The 13625-nt window shown below is 39.3% G+C and overlaps 1 protein-coding gene across 7 annotated transcripts in view; it reads left to right on the forward strand.

Moving 5' to 3' along the window:
• Positions 1-13625, forward strand: part of UNC5D (unc-5 netrin receptor D) — a 554235-nt gene that overhangs the window by 494386 nt on the left and 46224 nt on the right. For all 7 annotated transcript variants that reach the window (XM_054499220.2, XM_063668623.1, XM_054499221.2 and 4 more), the window contains one exon: positions 11858-12026. In XM_054499220.2, coding sequence (XP_054355195.1) covers positions 11858-12026 — 169 coding nt within the window. The remainder of the gene's footprint in view (positions 1-11857; positions 12027-13625) is intronic.

The following is a 13625-nucleotide window of genomic DNA, read 5'->3' on the forward strand; positions in this document are numbered from 1 at the left end:
GGTGTGTTCAAAGGCACAGAGGTATAAATAGCATCACATATTTTGGAAGCTAAGCAAAGCAGAGTGAAATATGAAAGGAAGAGTGACAGGGAATGAGGCTGAAGAAATAAGGACTAGATCATGTAGCGATGTTTGCCACCCAGAGAATATCCAATTTATCTGGTGGGTAGGGGTGAATGAGGCTTAAGTTTTGGGAGACCTAGTCATGCTTATATTTTAGATAGATTCTGTTTCATCTCCACCAATATTGCCCAAGTTCAAATCTTCACTAGATAAGCACCCTCCTTGAGAGCACAGTGAAACTATGTTTTATTTTCCTTGGCACAATTATTAATAGTGTTTCTTTTCCTCCTCAAAAGCATCTCAATTTGGGCAATAATTTATAGTACTCTACTTTTGAGTGCTCTTGTCTCTAGTTTTTAATGTTTCTAAATCCATTCTCTAATCCCCACATTGCTGTCAGCAGGGAGTTTTGAGATAGACTTGGGGAGAAACTTGGCAAGATCTGCTCTGTGTGTGTGTCTATGTGTGTGTGTGTTTTAATGTGTGATGAAGGAATTGAAGATAATTCCCAGAATTCTGGCTCGGAAACTGATGATTAATTAGGAGAGAGAGATTTGCCGACTGAAGGTCACTTGAGAGTTTGTGATAATGGTTGCTCTGGGAGCAACTTTGGATTTCTTTCCAGGGAATAAACATAGCTCTTTGACTTACAAGAAAAAGGGTAGGAAAAAAAAAATGACTGAAGAATTAATAAAGAAGGAAAAAAGTATATTTATAACCAGAACAAAAAATGACTGTTGAATTGAAATCCCACATCAGTTTTTTGCCACAGCATGTGACCATAATCTCATTTAGCTAGTAAGATGTCATGATATTCAGCATAATTATGCCTACTTGCTTCATTCAAGGCAAAATTTTCTGCCTTTCTTTGTTTTCTTTGCCTTCTGAAGTAAGAATATGCTGGTCCTGGAACTCATTGAAGTGAACTGATAACATAAATAATTAGTCAGGAAAATAATCAGACCTCAACGTTGACATAGCATAAGAAATAAAAAATCTCAGCCGGGCTTGGTGGCTCACGCTTGTAATCCCAGCACTTTGGGAGGCTGAGGTGGGCAGATCACCTGAGGTCAGGAGTTCAAGACCAGCCTGACCAACATGGAAAAACCCAGTCTCTACTAAAAATGCAAAATTAGCCGGGTGTGGTGGTGCGTGCCTGTAATTCCAGCTACTAGGGAGGCTGAGGCAGGAGAATCGCTTGAACCCAGGAGGCAGAGATTGTAGTGAGCCAAGATCAAGCATTGCACTTCAGCCTGGGCAACAAGAGTGAAACTCTGTCTCAAAAAAAAAAAAAAAAAAAAAGAAAAGAAAGAAAGAAAATTCTCAGAAATGACATAGCATGGTAGAGCGGAGAGGACACAGGAATTCAGAAGTCTTGGGTTCCAAGCCCTCCTCAGTAACAGCCTGTGTGTGTAAACTTGAGCAAATCATTCTCTTTCTCTAGGCCTCAGTTTTATCATCTACCAATTTTATATATTAGTAACTTTGCTTTCAGATTTTGGTGAGTATGATAAAATGACTTGATAGCTGAGAAGTCTGGTGCAAACTGTGAAGTACTGTTTAAACGCTACATTTGGAAATCATCTTTTTATACCTGGTCTTACTTTTTTAATTACATAGATGACAGAAATTCTCTGAAGTGCATGGAATTTGCTTTAGCTCTGTCCCAGTGATGTAGAGTTCATCTCTTTTTGTTGCTAACACAGTCCTAGACTCAGAGGAAAGATTAATTCAATTATAGCAAACATATTAGTAGTTGGCTTTAAAACCAAGAGCCTCATGAAGGTACAGATAACTCCCTGCATCAATTCCTTTGAGTCTATCTCTGTTTCTCATAACACTCTGGCATGTGATTTATACTTTAAAGGATATCGTCTGAGTCTAAACAGTAGACTCTATGTGGGCTGGTGTTAAGATTAGGAAATCAGTGACCAGTCAAGCAGGGCAGGTCAGTCAAGCTTATGCCGCTTTAAACAACTTTTCTCCCTGTCCGTTTTGTCAGGCTTTTCTTGCTAGCGATGGATGAAAATGCATGAATCGTCCCTGTCATCATTTGGGTTCAATGGTCAATCATGGATTTGAATCTGATTTGTTGCTGTGAGACTTAGAAATCTGTCTTTTGTCTTAGAAGAATCCAGTTGATGGTATATACCTATTTCTTCCAAGAGATATGGCATTAATTAACTCTATACCAGGCATAGAGAGAATCACTGAGGAAAGATGCTTCCCAGGTAACAAAGGGGGCTTTTTCTGTTAGTGCAAGGGGGAGTAAATTGCTGCCATTTAGGAAATACATTAATTCTTTCAGGCTACCAGTGCCATGCAGTGTAACAAAAAGGGCAATTTATCAAATAGTATCTTAATGGCCTAGAAGGGTTAATGCACCTTTAGCTGAAGATTATACTCTGTTCCCCAGTGAAATCATGACGATTTCTTCACAGAGTCATTTAGGTTAGAATATAATGCCATTAACCCACCGCCGACCCCCACCCCCCCAAAAAAATGAGGAGAGGAAGAGATAGAAAAGGGGGAGAGGAACAAATTTTGTAAAAATCACATTGTCATTTTAAGACCTGCTCTTTTTGGAAAGAAGCATTTCTCCTTGCTGTTCCTCTCCACTTCACACCCCCTCAGTCCGCAAGTAAACACAAGTAAATAAAAATTGCTATCATCTTAATCAGAGTGCATTTGAAGACCATGGACACTCACAATGTGAAATGATTAGAGTGGCCCAGAGGAGTCTTTAATTAAAGATGCCATTGACAAGATAACAATGGTTTGTGAATGTTGTTAATAGATATGAATGGAAGGTGTACCTTAATTCAATAAGGGGAAAGTCACTGGTCCATGAGTTTGATTGCACATTGTAAAGGAGCACCACATACTGTAATTATTTTTATTTGTATGTGCCATCTCTTTTATTGCCCATGCTGGAAGTAGAAATAACCTGTCCTATTAAGATATTTAATATATATCATCCTTTCCCCTTCATTTTGTTATAGCCTAGTAAAAATACCCAAAGACACCAGCCCACATGGAGACAGCTCCCACGCTTTCTAAGACAATCCACATAGCCCTTTGAAAACCTGGACAATCAACCTTCTATTCCCCACAGTTATAATCTTTAAAATAAACCATTATGGAGTCCTCCAGGACTCCGTAATTTTATATACAAATATGGAACTTTGCTCTCCAAATTATGGTGGGGGTTCTGGAAACTGAAACAATGAAGATAGCCCAAAAGTGAACAGATACCTTGGTTGGATTGCGTGATGTCTGAGAGACAATAGTGGATCAGGAGACAGCCCCGGGGGATCTCAAGGCATGAAAAGCCTGGCAGAAGGCAGAAAGCTGGCTCCCTAGAGATGTCATGTCCTAGTTCTTAGAACCTGTGAATTTACAACCGTACAAAGGGGAATTTGCAGATGTAATTAAGATCAAAGACCTTGAGAAGGAGAGATTATCCTGGACTCTCCAAGTATATCTAATGTAAGGGTCCTTAGGAGAGGAAGGTAGGAATATCAGAGGGAGAGACAGATTTGAAGGTATCATGCTGCTGGCTTGAAGAAGGGGCCTTGAGCCAAGGAATGCAGGCAGCCTCCAGAAACTGGATTCTCCTAGAACCTTCAGAAGGAGCACAAGCCTCCTGACAGCCTTCATATTAGCTCAGTGAGAGTTCTGACCTAGAGAACTGTGGGATAATTTGTGTTTTAAACCAGTAAGTCTGTGCTGTGACAGTAATGGGAAGCTAATACAAGCCTCTATTTTGACCCCTCTGTGTACCGCAGGGCCCTGCTTTCCTTGGGCTTTGTTTAGTGTCTATGAGTCCAGTCTTAATTCCCATGCCAACATTTTAATTTAAACTCCAGGTTTGGAGAATATATCCCAGGGAACATATTCCTTCTTCCTTCCACTGCCTACCTATCCCAACCATGAGTAACAGAGTAGTAGACTGTGGTTCCAGCTCTGCAAAGTTGAGATGTGACTTTGGTTGGGTCACCGACCCCATGCCATGCATCTGAACAAAGAAGGTGTTGATTTCATAACTCCTGAGCCCCTCCCCAGCCTAAAATAAAAGGATTCTGTGAAATCGGTTTCAGATTACCTCCAGAGAAGGCTGTTTTCTCTATTCAAAATATAAGTGCATAAACAGCGTGGTGGATATAAAAAAAAAGCCCCAGAAGCATGATACATAGTCCCACTCTTCTCCCATCCTCCTCACTCTCATTCATTTTTAAGGCACTTTCAATGAGCCATCATCTCACTATCTCACTTCTTCTAAAAAGGCAAGCTAAATGCAAGCCCGACACTGCATGAAAGATGAGGCTTAAATTGTGTCTAGGAACTGGTGATTTACACATGATTTGTGATTCCTTTAGTATATTAATTGGTAAACACCCTATGAATGTGTGTGTAAACTAAAGCCGTTTAACATATGCAAACAGGGTAATCTCTCTGTGTGGTGTTGCTCAAATTTCAGCAAATTCAGATACTCATTCCAGTGTGTATATAATTTCCCTCCCACCCCAACCCCATATGCCATCTCTCTTTCTCTGATCCTATTTCAGATAATAGCGTGTGGGTGACCCAGATCTTTAAGCTCTTTAATAGTACATCCATATGCTTCTATCCTCAGTGAATGGAGCTTGTTGCTTGTAATAATCCACTGTTCTAACTGCTCCTTTTCCTGCCCCAGTGAATGGACTATAATGGCTTGATGAGCTATAACATTATTTCCAGTTACTGCTAATCAGCCCCCCAACCTGACATCCTTGCCTATTAATACACGTTACTTAGAGAAACGGGATGTAGGAACAGTCCCTGTGTAGTTGGATTTTCCATCATAGTAGCATCAGCCAGGGCCTTAATATTGAGCATTTAAACTTGACCATCAACTATATTCCACTTTAGAATGGACTGTCCTATATTTGATGGAGCACCAAGGCCCCAGTGCATGAGATGTTGCTTTGGACATTTTTTTTTTAAGAACTACACAACTTTTCTCAAATGTTAGTGCCAGCACCACCTTGCATGTAGAAAATGCAGGTTCCTGGGCCCTATCCCAGAAATACCAAATCAAAGTCTTCATTGGTGGCATCCAGGAGTATAATTTTAAACAAGCTTCCTAAGAAATTTTGAAAAACATCACAGTTTTAGAACCACTTGAAGATGAAAACAGGATTCTGCTATAATAAAGAGAAGATGTTGCTCAATGTCACTTTTGTCCTCCATTCTGCTCACTTCCTGTTCTCCCTCTCCAGGAGTCTGTTTTCTTAAATCACACATAGCGATTACCAGAAGTAGAAGACATAGCCAGTGTTGGGGTTGGCTGATGGGAAAAGCTGGCTTTAAAGTGTCCATCTGTCTAGGAGATTCGATGATGTCATTTCCCTGGGACTGATCTGAAATCTCTGGTCAGAGCAATTGAATGGGAGAGAGATCTGACTCCAAGAAAAAAAAAAAGAGAGAGAGAGACAAATAATAAACCTTAAAACCTTAGTTTTTATCCACAGCAATTTTAGTACCCCAGGTCAAAATCTGAGGATCTTAATGAAAAATGAATAATAATAGTTAAAACTGCATGTCTTGTGGGTGGAAAACTCTAGGAGGCTGGAGCTACCTTGCTTTCTGAACTTGAGTACAGCTTCCATCTATCAGCCTTGATGTCTTTTCCATTCAAATATGATTTAATTATATATCGACCCAGGGTCTGACATAGTAAAACTATCGTTAATCTCCTGCCTGGATTCCTGAGTGATACTCTGGGTAAAGGTGATCAAACCTACATTAATCTAGAATATAGACCATAAGGAGGAAAGGAGGGAACGGTAATTACCAAGCACAGCATGGAAGACAACAGCTACAGTAAAAAACCTCATATTGGAACTTGGAACTGGTCACTTTCCTTAAAGAAAGCAAAGTGTTACAAGTCTAGCAACAGGTCAAGGAGTATTAAGCACAGAGGTAAAATGTCCAGGATACACCTCCCATCCTGCCATGGTTATTAGCAATTGGTGCCTCGTAGCTGACCTTCAGCATGACCTGCGGTTGGCACTTGTGTGCAGATGGGTGCTGTAGGATGTTAGGTACTACATGGTGAGGTCTGGACCATCACCCTGTCACCACCAACTACAGCACCTTCATCATCCTGCACTGTGTGTTTCATACATTAATCAGTGGCCCCACTGATTTTTTAAAATTATTATTTTAATAGTTTCTGGGAAACAGGTAGTGTTTGGTTACATGAATATGAATAAGTTATTTAGTGGTGATTTCTGAGATTTTGGTGCACTCATCACCCAAGCGGTGTATACTGTACCCAGTCACTGACAGCACTAGACAGGTCATCAAGACAGAAAATCAACAAACAAACAATGGACTTATATTGTAGCCTAGAACGAAATGGACTTAACAGATATTTACAGAGCAGTCTACCTGCTGATTTCTTTGTAAGAATTCTGGAAAAATTCTCCCTGGGCCTTCTATTTTCATGCATTCATTTTTATTTTTATTTATTTATTTTTTTGAGACAGAGTCTCGCTCTGTTGCCCAGGCTGGAGTGCACTGGGGTGATCTCGGCTCACTGCAACATCTGCCTCCTGGGTTCAAGCAGTTCTCTCGCCTCAGCCTCCTGAGTAGCTGGGACTACAGGCATGCACCACTATGCCTGACTAATTTTTGTATTTTTTTTTTTTTCCAGTAGAGACGGGGTCTCACCATGTTGGCCAGGCTGGTCTTGAACTCCTGACCTCAAGTGATCCCCCTACCTCAGCCTCCCAAAGTGCTGGGATTACAGATGTGAGCCACCATGCCCAGCTGCATTCACTTTCAAAAAAAAAAACAAAAAAACTTTTTTTTAATCTTGACAAAATTTCAAACTCAAGGAAAAATTGCAAGAATAATATCAAGAATTCCTGTGTGTCCTACACTCAGATTCACAAATGTTAATATTTTACTAAATTTTCTGTATTTGTCTCTTTCCTCTCTCCTTCATATACGTATAAAAGTCAATACATATATATATGTGCATATGTGTATTTTTTAACCACTGTGAACAAGATGACCCTTTATCCCTAGATACTTCCATGTATATATCCCCCAAACAAGAAATTATCTTGTATAAACATAGCACAATTAACAAAATCAGGAAATTAACATTGACAAAATACTCTTAGTTCATTACACACCTTATTTATATTTCACTTGTTGTCTGAATAATGTCCTTGAGATCAAATTAAAGTCCAAGTCACTTCATTGCATGCTGTTGTCCTGTGCCTTTGGTCTACTTTCATCTGGAACCATTCCTGAGTCTTTGTATTTCATGACATTGACAGCTTTGAAGAGTGCAGGTGAGTTATTTTGCAGAATGTGCCTTCCTCTGAACTTGTCTAATGGTTCCTTATGAGGAGATTCAGGCTGTGGACTTTTAGCAGGAATGTCACAGAAGTGACGCTATGTTCTCTTCTCTGTGTCCTGTCGGGAGGTATATTCTGTGGATCCATGCCATTCCTGGGAACGTTAACTTGGTCATTCATGTTAGGTGGTGTCTGCTGTGAAGTACTATTTTACCCTTGGTAAATAGTTAAGTACCTTGTGGGAAGATACATTGGGAATGTATAAATAGTTATTTATTACTGTTTAAACTTTCACCCAATAGGTTAACATCCATTTATGATTCTCAACCAAGTATTAATGTAGCTGATTGCTAATTGATGGTTTACTATATTTATTAGTTGGTTTTCTCTTGTGTGGAAGAGTTTTCCCTTCTCATTGATTCATTCTTACATGGATTTTTATTTTGTGGATTCTTATAGCATGACTCAATGGGTTATAATTCTTTACTGCCATGGTTTACTCTGATGCTCAAAAGATTCCAGATTTGATCAGTGAGAATCTCTTCAAGCTGGCTTCTGTGTCCTTTACAAGTATTTTTGAGTGCTTACAGCGGGCATATATGAGGCACTGGGGATGCAATGATGAGCTAAGCAGGAAAAAAGTAATAATCCCTGAGGTAAGCATGGTGGCTTATGCCTGTAATCCCAGCACTTTGAGAGGCCAAGGTGGGTGGATCACCTGAGGTCAGGAGTTCGAGACCAACCTGACCAACATGACGAAGCTCTGACTCTACTAAAAATACAAAAATTAGCCGGGCATGGTAGTAAGTGCCTATAATCCCAGCTACTCGGGAGGCTGAAGCTGTAGAATCGCTTGAACCTAGGAGACGGAGGTCGCAGTGAGCCCAAGATGGTGCCACTGCACTTCAGCCTGGGCGACAAGAGCAAAACTCTGTCTCAAAAAAAAAAAAAAAAAAAAAAAAAATTCCCTGGCTTCAAGGAGCTTACATTCTAGTTTGTGGGACAGAAAAAATAACAATAAATAGGCAAATGGTATGGTACACTAGAGGGCATTAAGTGTTGAGGAGAAAAAGCCAAACAAAGATCCGCTTTTAGTATTGGGAATGTTGCAATTACCAAGGCCTGGTCAGAGAAAACCTCATTAGTAGATGTCAGTTAAGCAAGAACCTGACAGGCAAAAGCGGGGAAAATCATGTGGATGTCTAGGGGAAAACTCTTCCACACAGCACCCAGCACTCCAGAGGAGTACGAATTGTAGCAATTCCATGAGATGAGAACACACTGGCATTTTTAGTAGGAGGACTGAGGTGGCTGCATGGGGGACAGACTGTGAAAGGCAAGGATAAAAGCAAGGAGACCAGCATCATTTCCAAGGAGCCTTAAATGCCCACCATGCACATTCCTAAGGCATTGAGAATTTAAGTCAAAGTGTACATTGATGCAATGACAATGTATGACAATTGCATGAATTAGTCATCTCAGAAAGCAGAGTTCCCATAGAAATAACACCAGGCTCTTAAATTATTAAACTTCTTCTATCTATACACAGCATTTAAACTACAAATATATAAGCATGCATGTATATGTGCATATATATGTATAGATAGAGAACAATGAAAAACATTAAGTAGCAAAAGTTCTACGCAAAAAGGTTTTTCAGTCTACAGACCACACTAGGGTATATGATCCATCGAGGTGGTTCATATTTTTATCCTGAAATCACTGCTTTTATTAGTTCACAGTTGTTATTAGCTCACAGCAATTTTAGAAAAATGTGTTACCTTTTTTTTCCCAGCAGGGACATGTATACTGCCTTGTGGATTATGCAATGTGGGAAAGCTTAAATGCCATCTATGATTCCTTAAGAAGGCTCATTTTTTTTTGTCCACATCCAATTAAAGGCTTCTATCCCCAGCCCTCTGTCCTCAAATGTCCTGAATCTGTATCCATGATTACCCTTGGACTATATTGTAACCCCCTTCCCCAATCTTTCCCTGGGATGTCATAAGATCCAGCAATTTGGTCAGAAATCTCCGGTAACAGACAAGAAAACTACAATCTGGTCACAGAGATCAAGAGCCTGTGAGTGAGAAATTTTGGGTTATTTTCCTGCCATCACCTTGATTGACTCCTCTGTGACCTTATGCTGTTAACACCTGCCTCTATAGGTGTGCAAAGAGCTTTAATTAATATTTGTAAATCTCCCTGATTGTTACAGATAGAAGGTAGCAGAAAAGGGCAAATTGTTATTAATTGTGGGGAGAAAAAAATGGAGAGATTTTTGTGAAGTTCTGGTGAACTTCTGGTGAGGTTTTGTTCCTTCACCAGAGAGAGACCTACACTCATGGACGCTATTTTCACAGTAGGAGGATTAAATATAAATCTTGATTTACTTACTCTGCACTTAAGGAAATGCCTAATGCCTATTTAATGCAAAACTCCTATTCCATGCCCTGGCTCATATTCAGTATGCACTGCCTCTGACTCCTAAAGCTGTTTAAGTTACCACTGTGAAAGGAGTCTTGCTATTCACAACGAGTGTGAGAGTTCATCTAATTAGCTGATTTCAGTTCATTTGGCATTAAATAATTCCCCAAATTCCCATATGTTTGAACAATATGTTCAACAAGGAAGATGATTCTCTGAAAGCAGTTAAATAGTTCTTTTAGGAGAGCTTGTCATCGGTCACTCATAAGCATCCCTGCTATTCCTGTCCATGATGAATGCAGGCGGTAATTACATGAAAAGCACTTCACCCTCTCTGATGGCCGCTGGCAGGCACCCACATACAGGCTGCACATTTGAATTTTATGTTGTTTTTTTTTTTTCCAAACCTTGAGTATATTATTCTAGGCTTTCCACAGAGCATTTGATGATGCTAATACACTGCTTTCCAGTCCCACTCTCCTCGCCTCCCCTACTTAAAGGTAAATGAAGACATGATCATCTTAACCTGTGTTTTGCTCGTATAGGAAGGATTGTCCATTTTGGACTATGGTTACCTTTGTGGAAGACTGAACTTTTTAAAGGCATCTCCAGGGCTTCTTGGAGAGGGGAGGAGACAATGTGATAATGTTACATCTACTGTTTTAAACGCAGTAGACATAAGATACTCCTCAATTATATGCCTTGGCTTTATTGCAGCAGCAAGTTATAGATAATGAGCTCAAGTATAACCATTACTAACTTGAGAGAATAGGAGTTGTCAACATAAGCAATTCAGAAATGAATAGCACATTAGATGAACTCAGAGAAAAACTCTTTGTTTATAGAAGAAGATCATGGGAAAGATGGTATCTTTTAGCACTAAATTTTATCTTTATTTTGCCCAATGGGTTGCTTTTTTGGGCAAGCAATACAACCCAAGGATGATGTATTTAAATGTCCTTCCTAGGTAGTATAAATAAAAGCTTTAGTAATAATACCAATTCCAGCTCTCCCGTAGCATTGCTCTATATTCAATATTATTATTTTTCTTACAAGTGAAAATCCAGCAAACAAAGAATCAAATAGCTTGTTGAAGAACACATATGCCATTAGGGGAAAAATAAGCAGACATCTGGGTTGTTCTCACTGATTACTGTTCTGTAAACTACTCCTCCTTACTGTTTGGGGGCACAGATTAAAAACAAAAGCCAAAGACATGAAAGAGGGAGGCATTCAATGAGGTATTATTCCATTTTAGTTAACTTTCACTTTCTTTTATCTGTTCCATGACTCTGCATTCTCACTGTAAATAATTCACAATTCAAAAAAGCTGAACACCAGGTTTGGATTGAATGATTTTAAATTTAGATCTAAAATAGAAAAGAGTTGAAAGATATACATTTATGTATGATATTATGCACATTTGTAGCTGTCTACTGTGCTATTGCTATATAAGCTATGTATTTGTTCATTGGCAAAAAATAAATGTTTTCAAAGCCAGAATAGAGACACTCAGTCTGTATCTTCAAAATACTGTTTTGCTTCATAATAATTTGCTTTATCATTTACCAGCATTAAGAATATTTTAGATTGTGTTTTCATGAGAAAGGAATTTGATGGTAACGAGATGACCAGATCAGTCATTTCTATAAAGTTTTTGTTTGCTCATTGATAATGGCATCAACAAGAATAAGGATTCAATAGCTGGTGCATGACCCACCAGCCAGGTCTTTGCATTCTCCAATTTTGCCCTGTGTTTCCAAAGAAGCATTTGTCATTTTGTTGGTGGGTTTGTCAAAACCTAGATTTGAAATCTAGGCTTAAACTCCCTCCGTGTGTCTGAGAACTTCATGACAAATGCTTGTTCTCCAGACCAGTCCTTTGTAAAAGAAAATCCTGGAAAGGAATATTTATAAGCCTAAAGAAAACCCCAGTCTGTTAACCAAATTCTCATTCAAATATGGCCCCTCCTCTACATACTTCTCTCTTCTATCCTTTTTTCAACTGTGAAGCCTCCAGTCAGATGGCTCTGAGGTGCTCCTGAGTCCTGAAGTCACCTGTGGTCCTCCAGACATGATCGTCACCACTCCCTTTGCATTGACCATCCCACACTGTGCAGATGTCAGTTCTGAGCACTGGAATATCCATTTAAAGAAGAGGACACAGCAGGGCAAATGGGAGGTGAGACGCTTTACTTCCTTTTTTAAACAGTGGGATTTGGGTTCCACCTATGGGATATATTTAACCTTAACATCTAACACCACAAATCAGCATTTCTTTGTTGGCAAAGGGTTGGTGGCAAGTGTTTTATAATATCCTAAACATATTGGCTAGTTGTTTTTTTCCCCCCCATTATAACAGGAAAGAGAAGCAAGAGATAATCCAGATTTCTTGTTTGGTTTTAGAATACAGTTGTAATTACCCATATATTCATCTACACCTACATACCTGCTCATTGATCCCCTTCACTTCCCCCTTGGCCTTGTCTCTGTCTGAATGGACAGATTCTGTGGCCTCTGTGGAGTTACGGAGGAGGTTCAGGGCAGGCAGTCTGTGTTCAGAAAGAAAATAACTACATCTGTTTTTTTCCATCCTGGGGATTCTAAGGTATCTGTGTTTAATCAGCAACACATTTAGTGCTTAATATTTTTTTTTAGTGAATGAATGCATTGAGAATTATTATCAGTGTCTATTTCCTGTGTGTATGAGTGCATACAAAAGGGATACAGCAGGAGACAAGGAAAGAGAATGAGGATACATAATAAGACATTAACAACAGAGAAGACAGTCACAGCAAAGACAGATTGCAATTGAATTACTATTTTAAGTGAAAGCTCTGATTTTTCTGCCTGATAGCGCTTCCTTTATGTCCATCTGCAGTCAGCTTGCATGAAACTGGGAGAATTGTCTTTGTTGGAACACAAATGACCTGTTCCAGCCAGCCCTAGGGTCTTCCTCCCAGAAGGCACTTCAGGCCAAAGAAGTAAAAGGAAAATCATGTTTCTTTAGAAGAAGAAAATTCCCAGTTGCTATAATGGATTACCTTTACCCTGCCAACTAGTGTCTTGAAACTTTTCTTTGTTCTGGAATGCATTCTGCTATTTAGTGCGTTTTAGTGCGACCATGAGCAGATTTCCTGGGGCATGAAGTTCCATGGGTTTCCTAAAGGGCCATGTTTTAGTCCTCTTCCCATTATGTTTGGCTTTGCTTTGATTTTTGCCACTTTAATTTTTCTTCCCAGCACTTCCTCACAATCTCTTATACACAGATGGTGTTATATTTATGCTCTATCAAACCAGTCACATATACTAAAGTTCTTATCAGGGAGGGTGAAATATTCTAGTACATCTTATCCAATTCATTTATTTAGTGGTCCCTTGTAAATGATTTCAGTGGAATGAAAGAGGATAAAATGTTTGAGAGAAAATAAACATTACCTTAAGGATATTTAAAGAGTTGTCAGAAATAGGTGTTTGTAAAAAAAAAAAAAAAAAAGTTTGCTTATTGATAAGGTTTAAGATTTCTAAAACTCAGCATTGAACAAATTAGCCAGAAATAGAACTTTCGAAGTAATTTTTGTTATTTTAACCAATGAAGTAGAAATTCCAAACCACTGAACATAACCATTTCTTGAGTTTTTTTTTTTCTTTTGAAATGGAGTCTTGCTTTATTACCCAGGCTGGAGTGCAGTGGATCGATCTCGGCCTACTGCAACCTCCACCTCCCAGGTTCAAGTGATTCTCCTGCCTCAGACCTGACCTGCCCCCTGCCCCCACCCCA

This window comes from Pongo pygmaeus, chromosome 7, assembly GCF_028885625.2.
Source record: "Pongo pygmaeus isolate AG05252 chromosome 7, NHGRI_mPonPyg2-v2.0_pri, whole genome shotgun sequence".
In the NCBI taxonomy this organism is placed as follows: domain Eukaryota; kingdom Metazoa; phylum Chordata; class Mammalia; order Primates; family Hominidae; genus Pongo; species Pongo pygmaeus.